At 36.3% G+C, this 19,502-nt stretch overlaps 1 protein-coding gene and 1 long non-coding RNA gene across 3 annotated transcripts; both read left to right on the forward strand.

Moving 5' to 3' along the window:
- Positions 1-249: 249 nt before the first annotated feature.
- Positions 250-6,216, forward strand: LOC137708279 (beta-amyrin synthase). 2 transcript variants are annotated; one of them, XM_068447321.2, is made up of 16 exons: positions 250-352; positions 607-842; positions 1,697-1,882; positions 2,037-2,126; positions 2,361-2,558; positions 3,083-3,167; positions 3,291-3,457; positions 3,545-3,850; positions 3,982-4,101; positions 4,206-4,328; positions 4,395-4,493; positions 4,694-4,750; positions 4,876-5,066; positions 5,162-5,339; positions 5,444-5,608; positions 5,814-6,216. In XM_068447321.2, the coding sequence occupies exons 2-16, from the start codon at positions 642-644 to the stop codon at positions 5,928-5,930; spliced, it is 2,283 nt and encodes a 760-aa protein (XP_068303422.2). In that variant the 5' UTR covers positions 250-352; positions 607-641; the 3' UTR covers positions 5,931-6,216. The 2 variants fall into 2 exon arrangements, with proteins under 2 accessions (XP_068303422.2, XP_088545537.1); XM_088689411.1 differs by having other exon boundaries at positions 272-523.
- Positions 6,217-11,980: 5,764 nt separating this feature from the next.
- Positions 11,981-12,878, forward strand: LOC148689488 (uncharacterized). The gene is made up of 2 exons (XR_015958592.1): positions 11,981-12,419; positions 12,678-12,878. It is a non-coding gene; the product is annotated as an uncharacterized LOC148689488 (long non-coding RNA).
- Positions 12,879-19,502: the final 6,624 nt, after the last annotated feature.

A 19,502-nucleotide genomic window follows, 5' to 3' on the forward strand; every position in this document is an offset into this window, starting at 1 on the left:
TAAAAAAATAATTATACTTAGCATTAGTATACCATCATATGATTTTGGAATGATAACCGAATTTGGTCGTAAATGTCAAAATCATAATATTCGTAAAAATTATTATTATGGATGCGTAAAATTTAAGAAAACAAACTCAATTAATTAATTTATTTTATTGCAATCAAAGTAAACTTACTTTCCACACAATAACTTCTTAATAACGAAACATTTAAGGAAACAGTTAACTTTCTGTCTATATATACCCAAAGGAAGGTGATCACATTAAGAAAACAGTTAAGTTTCTATCTACACATATGGAAAGGAAATTAACTTGTACATTCGCCCATTGAAAGCATAGTTGCGTTTCTATGTACAGCTCTCTCTCTCTCTCTCTCTCTCTCTCTCTCTCTCTCTCAAAAAGTGATGATATAAATAGGATAGTGCTATCCACACACCCATTTTTACTTATCATGCACCATTCTTAATTTTCGACTATCAAATCAAATAAATTGAAGAAGATCATCGACTAAAAATTAACAAGGTATGTCGAAGGTAAAAATGAGTGTACAAGTGACACTTCCTATAAAGATACATTGTGACTTATAAATTGCATGCATGCAACAGGTGCTTGATAAGAAAGAAATAAAGAATATTGAAAAATGTGGAAGCTTAAGGTCGCAGATGGTGGCAATGATCCATGCATCTACAGCACAAACAACTTTGTGGGTAGGCAGATATTTGAGTTTGACCCTGAAGCAGGAACTACCGAAGAGCGAGCTGAGGTGGAAGAAGCTCGTCTTCATTTCTACAATAATCGCTATCAGGTTAAGCCCAATAGTGACCTCCTTTGGCGAATGCAGGTATACTTTAGTTAGTTCGTCCAAAATTTTATTGTTGTCAATTAGTTTACTGCAAATATAAGCCACAATTTGACAAGAATAACATTTCCCACCAATATGAACCTATGATACTTATTTGATCATGTTTCTACTAAATGTGAGTTCTAGTTGTCTAGGTTCCACCCATGTAGTTTTCAATTAGAAACAATACATGTGTCCACTCTATAGGTGCACCTACTTAGCCACCACTTATTATTAACGTACCGTATAAACTGTATAATCAGAGACGTTATTTTACTTTTTCATGTCATCAAAGATTATGTTTGCAAAAAAAATAATCAATTTAAATTTAGAGATCGTTTAGTCAACCATATGTAGGAGAGCATAGTACGATAAAAGTTGTAAGCTAAGTTCGTCGAACATGATCAACGGTTTTGGTAACAAGTATCATTCTCAGGATGAATATACCCGTTCTTGGTACTGGGGTTTAATGATATTCCTTTTCACATACTTAAGTTCGATTCTTGTAATGTAGAGTTTAATACCAATTTACTCCTCACCCCTTAATATAAATATACCCGTTCTTGGTTGGGGGCTTTTGGGCTTCTCTCGAACTTATTCGAAGTTGGGGAAAAGAAAGGAGCCTTCTTCGGCAGGTGCGCAACAAGTTGTAGAAAGAACAAACCATCAAACAAACAAACGTCTAATTTTTTGTTTGTCTTGTTTCTGGTATTTACAAGTTTTCATTTCCTATCTGATGGGCAACACCATTAAAATTTTAGGGTTTAATAACATTTAATTAGTAATAATATCATCATCATAACTTTAATCCTCTCATTAGTATTGCTCTTAATTTTCTATTCACTAACCCGCAGTTCCTAAGGGAGAAGAACTTCAAACAGACAATTCCCCCAGTGAAAGTTGAGGATGGAGAGGAAATCACATACGAAAAGGCCATCGCTGCATTGAGAAGGTCTGTCCACTTCTTTTCAGCTTTGCAGGCTAGTGATGGCCATTGGCCGGCTGAAAATGCGGGCCCGTTGTTTTTCCTTCCTCCTTTGGTGAGCATTTACTATTTACTATCATGTTATTTGAATCTCATGTTCCCTTTATGGGGCTTAAAAATATATAGTATATATATTCTCGAGTGTTTACCATAATTCAAATTTTAGGGGGTTACTAATTACTTTCCAATTTCTTATTCAAAATTTGCAGGTCATGTGCACTTACATTACGGGACATCTTAATACTGTATTCCTTGCAGAACACCGCAAAGAAATTTTGCGTTACATATACTATCATCAGGTGTGTGTGTGTGTGTGTGTATTTTGATGTATGTTCACACAAATTGCAGCAAATTTTAATTTTTCAAAATGTGCTTATTTGTGTTAAACTACTAACAAGGGTTGCAGTTAAGTTGCCCAAGAGTTTTCACTTCTACATCCGAAGTCCCGATCGTATAAAAAAATTAAAAAAAAATAAAAAAAACACTGAATAAATAATGCTAATTATTATACATTACTTTTTGGGGTATTTCAGAACCAAGATGGTGGCTGGGGATTACACATTGAAGGACATAGCACCATGTTCTGCACAGCTCTCAACTACATTTGTATGCGTATTCTTGGAGAAGGCCCTGATGGTGGCCAAGACAATGCTTGTGCAAGAGCTAGAAAGTGGATTCATGATCATGGCAGTGTTACCCACATCCCCTCTTGGGGTAAAACTTGGCTTTCGGTATGCCTATGTGCAACACTAAGACTAATTGCTTTTATTAGGCTTCAGTTGACTGTTCTTAAATAGCACTATCACTATAGAAAATCGTCAACAACATATTGATCTTTATATATGTCATACATAGCTGAATTACATGAGATTATTTGCTATCGATAACGGGGTAATATCGACAACGTATAAAGATGTATCACTTTTAATTCTTAATAATGTTAGTTAGACACACAAAACTAACATTATTGTTGATACACTCTATGATAGTGGTGGGCCCCTATTAACAATAGATTAAGTCAAATATGACTTTACATGTAGCACACCAAAATCATATTTAACCCTGGCTATTTCATATTTGGCATTTTGGGTCTAAATTGCGTTTACTTTGTCAATGTAATGATACTTTCTTTTTATCGAAAATAAAACACAACCAGTTGCTTCAATTTAGTACTAGTGCTGTTAGAGAACACTGCACTGCAACTATGTAAGGGCATTTCCCTTTCTAATTAATCTTGCTTAATTGATTCTTGTAGATACTTGGTGTGTTTGAGTGGTCCGGAAGCAACCCAATGCCCCCAGAGTTTTGGATTCTGCCTTCATTTCTTCCTATGCATCCAGGTGGGCACAATTCCGGACTCCACAAGTACAAATAATTCAATCTTTCACATGTTTATTGATTTAATTAGTCTCTCTCTACCTGTAGTCTTCTTCTTTAATCTCTTCTATATCCTGCAAATGCAGCAAAAATGTGGTGCTACTGTAGGATGGTTTACATGCCTATGTCATATTTATATGGGAAAAGATTTGTTGGTCCAATCACACCTCTCATACTACAATTAAGGGAAGAACTCTATGCTCAACCATATGACGAAATTAATTGGAAGGGAGTGCGTCATCAATGCGCTAAAGTGAGTTTAACTTGATTAAGTTAGCTAATTAGTTCATGTTTTCTTTTTTTGGTAAATAAACTGATTGCAGTAATAATTTGATTACAGGTGGACATCTACTGCCCTCATTCTTGGATACAGGACTTTTTATGGGATAGTCTGTACGTATGTACGGAGCCTCTTCTTACTCGCTGGCCATTTAACAAGCTGATCAGGAAAAGGGCTCTTGAAGTAACAATGGAGCATGTTCATTATGAAGATGAAAGCAGCAGATACATTACCATTGGATGTGTGGAAAAGGTGTTATGCATGCTGGCTTGTTGGGTGGAAGATCCAAATGGGGATTATTTTAAAAAGCATCTTGCCAGGATACCGGATTATTTATGGGTTGCTGAGGATGGGATGAAGATGCAAGTTAGTACACATTTTGTTAATACAGTATGATACGATGAATTGTTCTTGATCCTTTTTTTCTGTTTCAAAAGTTTACTCGTCTAAATCAGTTGAAAACATTATAAATTGATACATTTTATTGATACATGCAGAGTTTTGGCAGTCAACAGTGGGATACTGGTTTTGCCATTCAAGCTTTGCTTGCTTCCAATCTAACCGATGAAATTGCACCCACTCTCGCTAGAGGACATGACTTCATCAAGAAATCTCAGGTTCGTTTTTATATAGTCAATTCAACTTTAGTATTTGTAAAATGTAAATGTGCATCCATTATTTTGTTCTAACTAGTGACTGTTTTGGGATTGAAATTGTTAAGGTCAAGGACAATCCGTCGGGTGACTTCAAAAGCATGTACCGCCACATTTCCAAAGGATCGTGGACTTTCTCTGATCAAGACCATGGATGGCAAGTTTCTGATTGCACTGCAGAGGGTTTAAAGGTAACAAATTCAACTTAGTTGTCTAAAATGTTATCCCAATTTTTCTCACCATAACCCCCTCTACAGTGTTGCCTGCTTTTATCGATGATGCCACCTGAGATAGTTGGTGAAAAAATGGAGCCTGAGCAGTTATACGATGCTGTCAATGTCCTAATTTCCCTACAGGTGACAACTATTATTTCTGACAGTCATAGATATGAGTTTGAGTTGCATTTTGTCACCGCAATCAAATTTGGATCTAATGCATGGCTGCCTTACTTTCAAAAGTTTTAAAAACTTTTAACATTTCAATACATTTTTTCTTCAGTGCATGGTCTATTAGGTGTCTCTAGTCATTACAAATCTCACTATATGTCTCATTGTAGAGTAAGAATGGTGGCTTACCAGCCTGGGAACCAGCAGGAGCAGCAGAATGGTTAGAAGTAAGAATTTTAAAGAATTGGAGTCATGTTGTCGAACTTTGTCAGATGCGTAACAAACTAAATTTTTTTAAGTCATTATTATTTAGCATATACTTACTAGGATATTGTCCTTCTTTTCCCCTCAGATGTTCAATCCCACAGAATTCTTCGCGGACATTGTGGTTGAGCATGAATACGTTGAGTGCACTTCATCTGCAATCCAGGCTTTAGTTTTGTTTAAGAAGTTATACCCTGGCCACAGGAAGGAAGAGATTGATCAATTTATTACCGCTGCTGCACTGTACCTTGAAAATGTACAAATGGCAGATGGTTCATGGTATATCATATGATTAAATCAAAATTTGATTATATAATTTTCTTTGATTAAAAACTAGAGAAGAACAAGAACTTAGTGAAGAAATGTTTGCACAGGTACGGGAATTGGGGAGTTTGCTTCACATATGGTACCTGGTTTGCTCTTGGAGGGCTAACTGCTGCTGGTAAGACCTTCAACAATTGTGCAGCCATTCGCAAAGCTATTAGTTTTCTACTCGCAATCCAGAAAGAGAATGGTGGTTGGGGAGAGAGCTACCTTTCATGTCCAAAAAAGGTAAAATATGAGAGGTGGATTATGATTGAAGCTAGCTGCAAGTATTTCTAAATTAATCTCATTGTCTTGGACTAAAGTATTTCACTCTATGGTGGGTGATACAGGAGTACGTTCCTCTTGAAGGAAACGGATCAAATTTAGTACACACAGCTTGGGCTATGATGGGTTTGATTCATGTAGGGCAGGCGGAAAGAGACCCCACACCTCTTCATCGTGCAGCAAAGTTGATAATCAATTCTCAGATGGAAAATGGTGATTTTCCTCAGCAGGTATCTTGCTTACCACATTAGTTCCAACTAAAATTAAAAAAAAATTCTCTTAGTATTACTTGCATCGCAAACTTGACGAGTACAAATATGAACAAAATAACATATCGTGTTGTGTTATGTTGTGTTGTTTTGTGTTGTTTCTGCGTATGCTCAAATTTTTACTTGAAACGTTTTGTAACTTCTAATCACTAATTATTTGTGGCAGGAAATCACTGGAGCATTCATGAAGAACTGCATGCTACATTATGCAGCTTATAGAAATATTTATCCCCTGTGGGCTCTTGCAGAATACTGCAGGCGGGTTCCATTTGTTGATGTCTAAGCTTTGCAGCCATGTTTATGAAGAAAATAATGTTTTGATTCATTTGAAAAGCTTTGCATTTCAGTTTAAGTGTTTGTAAATGGATGGTCCGGATTATAACAAGCTCATCAGCTTAATGGGTGCCATCTGTTATATTGGATGAGTTACTCCAGTGATCCATGTGCATTACGCATGATCAGTTCTGTTTGTTCGGTAGTGGAGGTCCAACGGCTATACGCCTATAGCCTCTCACACCTTACATGCTTGTAATGCTTCATCGAGAAGTAAGGAATTTGTGTTAACAGCACCATCATCTTCTACCTCTCCCCTTCTCCATTGTTCTCTGCAACTTTCTTCATTTCAATTTCTTGTTGAATGTTATTGCAATAAAACCATCATAAACCACCTAAATTACAGAATCTAACATGGCCTTAGAGTCTAGGTTCGATTAAACTCTCATCTGGGAGTGAATTTGTGCTCGCAGAATCAAGCTCACAACGAGCTTCATCTCTGCAATACTGAGCTTTGTAAACACTGAAATCTGTCAGATCCGAGTCTAATATGGCTGGATCAACTAGTTCTAAACCTAGTACACTAGTTTTTGTTGCAAAAAATAGGTCTAATTGCTATATTAAATCACATGAAAAATCAAGAAATAATTCATGCAATTATATATCAAAATAACACATGCACATGAGTAACCAATGTTAAACGAACATGACATAATGGATTAGAAAAACTTGGAAATACGGTCAAGGCAAGTGTTAGATACTTTGTCCTTAAGACAAGTTTATGCCCCACAACCAATGTTAAATGAACATGACTTAATCTGACTTGACCGTCGGAGTCCCTACACAGCGAACCATCATCCCCGGTGCAAGGCATAACTTTGTTTGTTTAGCTTTTAGGTCAGATTCACAATAACTATCCAAAATATGCACCAACAATAGTTTGGTGCTTTCATTGAGAGTTCAAGTTCATAATTTATCGCAAATGGTCTCGTCTTCACACATGGTTGATCGTCCTGAGCCACCATACAATCCAAGCTTTCCTGGAATGGATGCCCTGCCTCTCGTCTTCACACATGGTTGATCGTCCTGGAATGGATGCCCTGCCTTTCGTCTTCACACATACGGTCAAGGCAAGTGTTAGATACTTTGTCCTTAAGACAAGTTTACGCCCCACTACGGTACTCATAGTTGATCGGTGCATGTCTCCCAAGATACAACGACCATGTCTTTGTAATAGTAGCACTACAAAACACAAGGCTCCATGAACCATGATTGTGTTGAAAAGTCTCTCATATGGACTCAATGAGACTCTTTAATATTTAGTACACTCTATGAATCATTATGTAAAACAATGAAAAGTTATTTTGTGATTATTGGAGGCTTCCCTATTTATTGAATGTGAGATACTTCTTTGGAAAGTATTTGACTATTCATGAAGAGTCAAAGTTGCAACTCTTCATTTGAGTAGACACATCTTTCTACCAAAAGGCTCCCCTCCTAATTTCCATTCAATTAATAAATTTAATATAACAATAATATTATTAAATTTTCCAACAATCCCCCACATGAATGGAAATTGACTCAATACCATGCAAATGACAATGCAGACACTAGAGAGAGAATTCAATAGGAAAAGTACTGCATCGGGATAGGTGGCTTTTAACTTTGAACCTTTCGTAGTGAATTACTATCGGATTTACTTGGCTAATCAATTAACGCGATGTCTTGAACTGCGCAGCCATTTGTGTAAGCCAAGACAATAGTAATCACATAGTACCATTCCAGACATCCCGTGGTTGCTCGGTTGTGTTCACTTTTGGCCTTGAAAAATTCTTGGTTTCTCATGAGTGTTTTTAGAGAACTAAGCCCTTCAAAAAATTCTCACAGGAATGGCCCCATTCCTTACTCAAGATAGGTGACCTGCCATTAAGAATGTCCTGCAATACCCCACTTGTTATTCCAAGTATAGGAATCATTAAAAGCAACTTATCCTATATACGTTGCAGATAGTATTTCATCATAGGACATGGGTAGGAGATTATCTCTGCAGTGCTCCCATTGAATCTTCCACAATTTGGTTGTCCATTTGAACCTAGATCTTGGGATCTCTAGTCAGCTAGGTTGGGTTGCCATTATGACGATTTTTAAGACGTAGGCTTTTAACCCATTCCACTCGATTATACAATTTACTCTCTAGTCAAACCTTTAAAAATTGGTACCACTAGGTTGACTACCCATTATACACAAACTTTATATCCATGCATGAAAATTATTTCCTTTGAGAGTCCAATGTTAAGTCTTTCAAAACATATGTTAGGACTTACAAAGTAATTTGCTAATACTCGGGTACATTCCCCCACATTCAAGGTATTTGCTAGAAGATCTCCAACATTTCAATACCTTAAAATAACCATTATAAGAAATGACATTTTGATTGTCTCATTCAATTAGCAAATTATACTTCCTTTCTTCTTTAAGTAAATCTCATACCTCAAAAATAGATAAGCTACCCCCACAATTCTTCAATAATTGTGGTTACTTTTAACATTATCATCAAATTGATCACGTTTCTACTTTAAGAAGTGAGGAGCAACTAAGATAGACTTTATCTATATTTTCTTTTAGGCTTTCAAGCCTCACAAGTCCTTTCTATGAGAAGCACTTCTCTTGAACATTCAACTAGGTATCTAGACCTTTTGTTTCTTGAAATTATAATAATGGTTAAGACTACAATTAAAGATGCGTCCACTACATAAGCTAATTCCAAAAGGCACCAATCTGAAACTGTACCCCATTTCAGAAAGAAATGTCTTCTATCTGAAGATTTCGTTAGTATATACACACACATATTTTCACGAACAGTTATGAGTCTGATGCACCACTGTCTACATCTTTAGCATAAAGATGATATTGAAAACCTTTTACAATTTGAACAGTAACTTCCATATAGTGGCTTTTCACACATGCAACAAAACAAACAGATACCCCTCATACGACACCATTGATATCTTTGGTTAGTCTGAAAAGGATCAAATTCATAACCACACCATTCAGTAACCAATCTGGGCAAACATTCTGATTATGTTTAGATAAACAATATGCCTGATGAGATAACGGTTTGAATGGTCAAACCGTTCCACCACTTTTGTTGTATTCCAGAAACCAAATTGTATTCAAAAGGTTTAACATGAAAATTACAATCACCTATTACAGGTACATTCCTTTAAGCCTGAATTATACCGAGAGTGAATTGTACCGAGAATATAAACATAGCCAAATTAATCCAGAAAGAGGACAAGCATATATAAGAAACTGTGTGCACATTCTGTGATAATTTAAAATTGACAGATGATATAATTTTTGAAATTGGCTTGTCAAACAAAGAGAACTAAATAATTAATTTGTCAGAATGCACCGAGATTAATATCATAATTATGAATAATGATTCATATATAAAATGCAAATACCAATCAGTACTATGATAAGAATATGATTCATTAGACAAGCAAATGCACCGCTTCACAATATATATGTCTTCGAATAGTCTATTAATATATGATACATAGGCAGCATTATTGTAATCAATATGCATAACAATATTGGACGCAAGGAAGAACATACAAAATTCTATCTCGCCAACATATAGCAAATAAACCAATAAACTTGTCTTAAGATTGTTGGAAAAATAGGTCTAATTGCTATATTAAATCACATGAAAAATCAAGAAATAATTCATGCAATTATATATCAAAGTAATGCATGCACATGAGTAACCAATGTTAAACAAACATGACATAATGGATTTTAAAAACCTGGAAATACAATCGAGGCAAGTGTTAGACACTCTGTCCTTAAGACAAGTTTATGCCCCACTACGGTGCTCATGGTTGATCTGCGCACGTCTCCCAAGATGCAACGTCCACTTCATGTCTCCCAACATACAACGACCACATCCTTGTAATAGTAGCACCTTAAAACACAAGGCTCCATGAATTCTGGAGAATCAGAATGAAAACCATTCTCAAGTCTCGTGGACTTTGGGATCTCATTGAGAAAAGGTTTGAAGTCCCTGAATTAAAGAAGAAGTTGGCCGAAAGAGCCACTGATACAAAGAAGGAGAAAAAGGAATCAAGCACTCTTGCTAAGGTGCAGATGAAGGATGCCATGGCCCTTAGACTAATTCAATGAGCTGTCTCTGATAAAAATTTTCGCAGAATCTCAAACGAAGAAACATGAAAAGGAGCTTGGGAAATGTTATAGCAAGAATTCAGAGCGGATAAATAGGATAGGAGTGTGAAACTACAATGATTATGTTGAGACTTTGAATACACTAGAATGAGAGATGATGAATCCCTTTTCGTGTATGTTTGATATCATTAATCAAATGAAAAGTTATGGTGAAGAGTTATCTAGAGATAGAGTAGTATAGAAATTGCTTGCCTATGTCCTATGGTTCTATATGTTCTATGATTGAGCATTTTAAGGATCTGGATACATTAGAAGTGCAGGAAGTTGTTGCATTCTTGAACAGTTTTGAGCACCGATTGGATAGACGTGCTGCGAGCTCCACTAAGAGAGCTTTTGCTAGTTTGACTATAGGATCAAAATTCCCTAATAGTGGTTTTTCTCGCAATCAAAAGGACATAATGAATTGGAAAAATAAGGGGAAGAAATGGAAATATAAGCCAAATTTTGTACCCAAGAAAATTGCAGGACAAGAGTATAACAAGAATGCATGTAAGCACTATGATAAGCTTCGTTGTGGTAAATGCTAATTTGAAGGGAGGCCTAAGTGCACTATGTAAGACCCTAATTTTCATCTCCTTGGAACAATTAACATTCGAATCCATTCCACGTGCTCCAACTCGGAGTAAGGATGAGGTTATATACATTCTTACGAAGAGGTGGGTTTATCAGGTGGTTCCCCGACACGATAATCAATACACACTCCGCCGAAGAGAACTCAATCCTGGCGGAACGAGTCACTAACACTGCTCAGTCACGCCAACTGCTCCTACTCAGAAAGCCAGCTACCTTGTCCCATCAGAACCGTACCTGCCTTCTCACATGAGGGGTTTGTTCTGACTAACAGGTATATGAGGTACGTCATCACATGCCCTATAATGAACAGACTGCATTGCACTAGTAAGAAGCATGTTTGACGAGACAACTTCGATCACTAACTCTCATTCACATTGATCAATTAAGGCATGAGCAGGATGACTCATACCAGCTTCTCTTTGCCTATAAATAAGCAAACCACCTCTTCTCAAGGGGTTAAACGTTTATCACACCCCCAGTTATACTTAATCTGACTTGACCATCGGAGTCCCTACATAGCAAACCACCATCCCCAGCGCAAGGCATAACTTTGTTTGTTTAGCTTTTAGGTCAGATTCATGGTAACTATCCAAAATATGCACCAATAATAGTTTGGTGCTTTCATTGAGAGTTCAAGTTCATAGTCTATCTCAAATGATCTCTCTTCACACATGGTTGATCGTCCTGAGCCACTATACAATCCAAGCTTTCCTGGAATGGATGCCCTGCCTCCATTAGTTGGGCATGCGTATTCTATGCCCTAACTCCTCCCAGCAACCCACAACGGTTAACTTTTGACCTCGATGGCCCCAGCCAAATGCCTATGGAGGGAGGCGCACAGTCGCATTACGAAGGTGATCCCTTCTCCAACACCTTAGTGTGGGAAGCTCCGTTATGCAAGTTTATGCAGTCGAGAGTGAAGTATTTCAAGGGAGACTCTGATCATTCTAACCACATTATGTCATACATGAATACCATGGCTTTCAATTACCATAGTGACACCTTGATATGCAAAATGTTCTATTCCACCCTTGAAGGAAACACCATGAAATGGCACACGGGCTTCCCCTCAAGATCTATCACTGACTTCAAAACCTTAAGTAAGGAAATTTTTAAGGCCTTCTTCCCTTACAAAGAGTAGAGGTGGGCAAAAGGGTCCTGGACCCCGGGGTTGGGGAGGATCCTTGCAATTTGGGGCGGGTCCAAAAGTTATAAATACAAAACGGGGCGAGGCGAGCTGGGTCCTTGTAAATAACGAGGCGGGCCGGTTCTAAAAATTGGAGAAAATGGGCCCTCGGCTCAGACCGTTCATTGCCCACTTAATTGAATAACCCTCTATCAGTCTATCTCTCTACCCACCCATTCACTCAACTATCAAAATATCTGCTCACCTTCGATCTCTTCAACACCACTCCGAGTCTCCTCCCTCGATTTCTTCGACACCACTCCGAGCTAGCCACCATCACCATCGTCCTCGCCGCCTTGACCAACCAGTAGAGCAGTGCGCGCACGAAAGATAGAGCGACTACAGAGTTAGTCAAGGAATGCTAAGCAGGTCAGTACCGGCACCCTACCCTATTCGCCTCCCTACCCTCACTCCAACCACATCGCCGCACGTGCTTCCAGCGCCTTTGTTACAGCTTGTTGCTTGGCTCGTATAACAGTTATTAGCGATGTCGTAAGTCTCTTTCTCCCTCCCTCTCTGAATTTCTAAAACTGTCGCGGGTTAATTGAATTAAATTTCGTATTTATATTCTCTAAATTTTCAATTTTTTGTTTTGGGTTTGCGAAGCATGATCAATGGAATTTAGGGTTTTTAAATAATCTTTTCGATTGATTTTGGAATTATGTGGGTTTTTTATTTAGGAATTTTGCAGGTTTCTGATATTTTTTTTTTATTGATCAACTGATGTAATTTGTAATGGTGGGGGTGGAGGTCTAGGATCCATGAGGAATAAGACGTCTTTGGTTCGATTTGTTCGTTAAGGTCAACAAGAAATGCTTGAAGACGACGTCTACGGTCCGATCTGTGAGGAAGACGACGTCTCTGGTTCTCATAGAGTTTCAGTTTTATTTTATTTTTTGATGAATTCGAAATTGTATTTGAAGATTTTGTATAGGATGTGCTTGATGGAAATTAAGGGGATCTCCGGGGTTATGAATGCTAGGGTTAGGGTTTTGCCCTCCAAAAGGGTCACGAATAGGTTGTAGGTGTTGGATTTGGCGATGGTGGATATTGAGAATCTGGATACTAAAAATTAGAAAGAAAAAAAAAAAAGTTTGTACCTGTTGGATCCATAGGAACCGGCCCGTTTTATACGAGCCGGGTTAGGTTTAGTTCTCAGTTTTAAAATAGTAAAATCAACCCCAGCCCGGCCCGTGCCCACCCCTAACAAGGAGTTGAAGAGAGGAAAAGACACCGTATTCCTAATCCGCTAGAGGGACAATGAAAGTCTCGTAGACTACATTAAGTGATTCCGCATAAAGTTTGTGGAGGTAGATAGAACCGACGACCATATGGCTGCCACAATTTCAAAAAGAGACTTCCCATTAAATTCGAGCTTAGCAGTAAGCTCCATAACCCTAAGTAAGAATACTCAACAATGTTTTTATAAATACATTATACATCCTACTGGAGAATACCTGTTTCACCTTTAATTCTTCAAACATTATGCTCTAGTAGTAGTACAAAAAGAGTGAAACTATGAAAGGTTCTCAGACCTCGCAACAGTTCTCTAGTTAAGAAGAGCAATAACTTGTTGATGCAAAACCATAATTGTCGACCTATGTAGTTCAAACACTGTTACATTGTCAAAAGTCAATGCAAATGTTTCCAAGGGCAGGAAAATGAACCGAGTCAATGAGAAGGGCTAGTCATCCTAAGGTTCAAAGAACAACAAGGGGAAAGACAAACAGGTTTGAACCATGGGTCTTAATCTCACAAGCAATCTAGGAATAACAATGATAAGGACAATTGTCATGAACCAAAAAAAAAACCGTGTTTATTTCCTCAACTTCACGTTTACTAAATGCTTAGTGACAACAATCGGTGGCCCAACGCTATTAATAAAGGGGCATAGCAAAGCCCAACTCGTGTTGCCCAATGGTACTTTGTTTACCATCAACGAAGTCTTATATCCTCCTCATTTTGGTCGAACATTGTTGAATTTTAAAGACATTCAAGCTAACAAATTCCATTATGAAACCATGGAAGAAAATGGAGAGCTCTTTCTAGCTGTTTTCATAGGACGACTTCTGTTCGCTTTTACCTAGCTAGCAAGCTTCACATGGTGTGGGCAACTGGATCACGTATGTCATCTTTCCTAATAGATGACCATTTGATGCACGAAGTATGTGATACATCATACCCCTTGTGGGTGTCCACCAAAGTTGGAAAGTGCTCAAGTCAATTGGCTTTGGTCAAATGAATAGGTTTGCCTCAATCGTTCGGATAGTCGTCTTATAGCGATAGGGCAAGAGTGCTCTCAATTTCTCCTGGTAAGTTTTCTTGTTAGTTTTGTTCGACTTGGTAAGCAAATATAATCAACCAAATAGAAATGGATTATTAACATCTTTCAAGTTGTTTGAATATTGATACTTAATATTATGGTCTAATAGTATTTATTGATATTTCTTTTTACTCATAACTAAATGTGCTACATTTGAATCTCCTATAATTACTCCAACACCAATTTATTAATTCCTTCAGCCTTACTGTAAAAATTGGTTGAATTATATTGTTTTTTTTTTTTCATTAAGTGAAAGGGTGGGAACATTATTTGGGGAGTGATTTCAAAGTTGATTAACGTGCTTATTTTCTATTAGTGACACATCATTTGATTTGTAAATTTGGTTTAAAGTTTTGGTTTCCATAGCATTACCCATATGGATAATGCTAGGGAGACCAAAATTTTTAAACCAAATGATATGGTTCTCGATGATTGGATCGTTACATCAATGTCAATTAACATGCTTATTTTCTATTAGTGACACATAATTTGGTTTGTAAATTGTGTTTAAAATTTTGGTTTCCCTAGCATTACCAATATGGATAATGCTAGGGAGACCAAATTTTTTAAACCAAATGATATAGTTGTTGACGATTGGATCATTACTTCAGCGTTAATTAACGTGCTTATTTCCTATAATGACACATCATTTGTTTTGCAAATTTGGTTTTCTTAGCATTACCCATATGGATAATGCTAGGGAGACCAAATTTTTTAAACCAAATGATATGATTATTGATGATTGAATCATTACTTCAACATTAATTAACCTGCTTATTTTCTATTAGTGACACATCAATTTGTTTGCAAAATTGATTTAAAATTTTAGTTTTCCTAGTATTACCCTTTCAATATCCCAAATAGGTAGAACTTGGTAGCTAAATCCAAAGTCAACTCCTCAAACCAAACTCTTTTATTTTATTTTATTTTTTTTGGTAACCAAGCCAAACTCATTTAATCTATTATATATAAAGCCAATGGAAAAGTGAATAGTGATTTTGATGACACCAAGCTTCAACAAAAATATTTGGATAAAAATGACCCTAACACAAAAAAACTTAAAGGGCATGCCAAAATAATGCATCAAATAAGGTAAGGGCATTTTCATCATTTTAACAGTATTTTTTTTAATAATTAAGTTTTTGGTACACTTTTTATTTTTTATATTTATTTTTATAATTAGTACCTCACAATAGGCTAGCAATAATGTGATTCAATTTCTCTATTTTTAAACACGTTCAAAACATCTTAAAAGGTCTGTAATGCCCTTTATAAGAAGGTCTTTCACAAGCGGATAATAATATGATTAAATAAGTTGTTAAATGATTGTTTTGTTTTTTTTTTTTAACAAACAATATTATCTACACTAAGGAGGAGGGGGTGGACCTAGCCTCACAATGGGTTAGCAATAATGTGATTCAATCAGTTGTTTATTAAATATTATTTTGTCTATTTTTAAACACGTTCAAAACATCTTAAGAGGCGTGTAATGCCGGTTATAAAAAAAGTCTTTCGCACGTGGATAATAATATGATTAAATTAATTATCAAATGATTTTGTTTTTATTTTATTTTAATAATAATATGATTAAATAAGTCGTCAAATGATTTTTTTTTTTAACAAACAATATTATCTACACTAAGGAGGATGAGATGGGCTTAGTCTCACAATGGGTTAGCAATGATATGATTTAATCAGTTGTTTATTAAATATTATTTTCTCTATTTTTAAACATGTTCTAAACATCTTAAGAGGTGTGTAATGTCAGTTATAAAAAAAGGTCTTTTGCACATGGATAATAATGTGATTAAACTAATTATCAAATGATTTTGTTTTTTATTTTAACAAATGATATTATCTACACTAAGGAGGATGAGGTGGGCTTAGCCTCACAATGGGCTAGCAATAATGTGATTCAATCAATTATTTATTAAATATTATTTTTTCTATTCTTAAGGTAAATTCTATAGAGATCGATTTTATTATGTGAATTCAATTGTTTTAATTGGTTTATGAGGGGTTTCTTCTAGCATGATTGAACATTACTCATTTACTTCAAATATTTGACTTTCCCTTTGTCACTACACACATATAAATACATTTAAAATGTGTAAGTCACACGTATCACGCCGTGATTCAAAAAATGTCTTTTGCATGCGTGTGAGCGCGTGCATGAAGACTAGTCTTATATATAAAGCCAATGGAAAAGGTGAATAGTGCTTTTGGTGTACCAAGCTGCAACAAAAAAATTTGGACAAAAATGCCCCAAGATAAAAAAAACTTCAAAGGCATCCCAAAATAATGCATCAAACAAGGCAGATGCATTTTCGTCATGTTAACAGTATTTTTTTAATTATTAATTTTTATGCGGTTGTTTTTTTTAATTTTAATTAGTACCTCTTAATAGGCTAGCAATAATGTGATTCAATTTCACTATTTTTAAACCCGTTCAAAACATCTTAAGAGGCGTCTAATTCTGGTTTTGAAAATGGTCATTCGCACGCAGATAATAATGTGATTAAATTAAATGTCAAAAGAATGTTTTTTTTTTTATTTTTTATCAAACAATATTATCTACACTAAGGGGGAGGTGGGTTGGCTTAGCCTCATAATGGGCTAGCAATAATGTGATTCAATCAGTTGTGTATTAAATATTATTTTCTCTATTTTAAACACGTTCAATACATCTTAAGAGGCATGTAATGCCAATTATAAAAAAAATCTTTCCCACATGGATAATAATGTGATTAAATTTGTTGTCAAATGATTGTGTGTGTGTGTGTGTTTTTTTTTTTTTTTTGTTTTAACAAACGATATTATCTACTCTAATGGGGAGGGGATGGGCTTAGCCTACAATGGGCTACCAAAAATGTGATTCAATTAGTTGTTTGTTAGATATTATTTTCTCTAGTTTAAACACGTTCAAAACATCTTAAGAGGCGTGTAATGCCGGTTATAAAAAAATGTAATTAAATTAGTTGTCAAATGATTTTTTTATTTTTTTTATTTTAACAAACGATATTATCTACTCTAAGCGAGAGGGGATGGGCTTACCCTCGCAATGGGTTAGCAATAATGTGATTGAATTAGTTGTTTATTAAATATTATTTTCTCTAGTTTTGAACACATTCAAAACATCTTAAGAGGCGTGTAATGCTGGTTGTAAAAAAAAAAATCTTTTGCACGTGGATACTAATGTGATTAAATTACTTGTCAAATGATTATGTGTTTTTTTTTTTTTTTTTTTAACAAACGATATTATCTACATTAAGGGGTAGGGGGTGGGCTTAGCCTCAAAATGGCCTAGCAAATCCAATTCGGGAAGGATCTAACGGTCAGATCTTCGCCAATCGCAAATGCAAGTGGCAGTTAATGTTTTATTTTGCAAGCTTACAAATCCAATTCGGGAAGATCCGTACTTTGAATTTCCGATCCATAAGTTCCTAAGGTCCTCAAATATTGCGAATAATAACCTATTAAAGTTTGGTAAATATCCAACGGTTGGATCGTTGATTCTTATAATGACCAAGTAGCGAACCTTAGCGAAATTATACCCAAACAACGGAATTTCGTTAATCGGACATCACATATAGAATTGGGCTATCAAGTTTAGTCTAGGAAGGTCAGGGGTATCTTGTCCCATACGCCGCCGCACGTGGCGGTCGGCCACCCCAACTTGCCAGAAAATTCCACTATTTCTAAAATTTCTCAAATTTGATAGGAATTAAGATCTCAATGAGTAGAGCAAGTTTCATACCTGTGACCAAGTATAATTTGGCTGGGAAAAGCTTCAAATCGCCAAGAACCCGCTGGAACCCTAGAATTTGGGTGTTATTCAATTCGATCAATCTGCAACACCACCGCCCCTAAAAAATTTTGGGCTTTGTTCCTAACTTCCAGAGAAGTGTTTTGGTGGTGTTGATTGAAGGTAAGTGTTTCAGAAATGGATGGATCGTCACCTAGTACCCACGAAGTTGTGCGTCGGCCTTCATGAAATTAGAACCAAAACTCTCTGTTTTTTTGCTGAGATGGTGCCACATGAGTGATTTGCATGTGATTGATGGTGGCGATCAATGAGAAAAATGGTGGAAATTCGCTGGATTTGGGTAGGGTGGTGCACGGGTGTATGGACCGACAGGAAGGCTAGAGCTTCCCTTTTTTTTTTCTTTTTTTTTTTTCTTCCTGATTTCTTATTGGTCCTTACCCTTTAATTTGATTGGTCCCTTATTCTTCGCTTAAAACTGATTGGGCTTCTTTCCCACAAGGTGGGAGTTCAAATAATTTATAATCTAAAATGTAAGCAACCAATTTCAAACGTCTATAACTATACCGTTATAATCTGGACTCACAAACGGCTTTCGCATATGCGTTTGTACTATTGAGTACCACGTAAATACGCCAAAAGAATAAGTCATATGTTTCTCTAGACGATCGTCAACGGAAGTCAAAGTTCTTGCCTCTAGGGTATTTTCATCAATTCACACTTTTAAAATTAATAAAAACGTAAAATTAGGGACGCGTTGTCACAAATTCAATTAGTTGTTGATTAATTATTATTTTCTCTATTTTTAAACACATTCAAAACATCTTAAGTGGCGTGTAATGCCGTTTATAAAAAAGGTATTTTGAACACGGATAATAATATGTTGAAATTAGTTGTCAAAAGATTGTTTTTTTTTTTTAACAAATGACATTATCTACACTAAGGGGGTGGAGGTGTGTGACATCCCACATCGCCCAGGGGAATGATCCTTAAATGTATATTCCCATCCCTACCTAGCACGAGGCCTTTTGGGAGCTCACTGGCTTTGGGTTCCGTAGGAACTTCGAAGTTAAGCGAGAAGGGGGCTAGAGCAATCCCATGATGGGTGACCCACTAGGAAGTTGCTCGTGAGTTCCCAAAAACAAAACCGTGAGGGAATGGTAAGCCCAAAGCGGACAATATCGTACTACGGTGGTGGAGCGGGCCCGGGGAGTGGTCCCCCCCCAAGTCGGGATGTGACAAGGTGGGCTTAGCCTTACAATGGGCTAGCAATAATGTGATTCAATCAGTTATTTATTAAGTATTATTTTCTCTATTTTTAAACACGTTCAAAACATCTTAAGAGACTTGTAATGCCGGTTATAAAAAAAAAAGTCTTTCGCACGCGATAATAATGTGATTAATTAATTGTCAAATGATTTTTTTATTTTTTTATATTTTTAAACAAACAATATTATCTACATTAAAGGGGAGGGGGTGGGCTTAGCCA

The sequence above is a fragment of the Pyrus communis genome, chromosome 17 (assembly GCF_041283825.1).
Source record: "Pyrus communis isolate YQ-2024b chromosome 17, ASM4128382v1, whole genome shotgun sequence".
NCBI lineage: Eukaryota > Viridiplantae > Streptophyta > Magnoliopsida > Rosales > Rosaceae > Pyrus > Pyrus communis.

Excerpts from the sequence above, each read along its gene's own strand:
- LOC137708279 (XM_068447321.2), top strand. The coding sequence starts at position 642 with ATGTGGAAGCTTAAGGTCGCAGATGGTGGCAATGATCCATGCATCTAC. Across the intron at positions 4,329-4,394 it reads GCACTGCAGAGGGTTTAAAG|TGTTGCCTGCTTTTATCGAT; the intron begins GTAACAAATTCA and ends CCCCCTCTACAG. Across the intron at positions 4,494-4,693 it reads ATGTCCTAATTTCCCTACAG|AGTAAGAATGGTGGCTTACC; the intron begins GTGACAACTATT and ends GTCTCATTGTAG.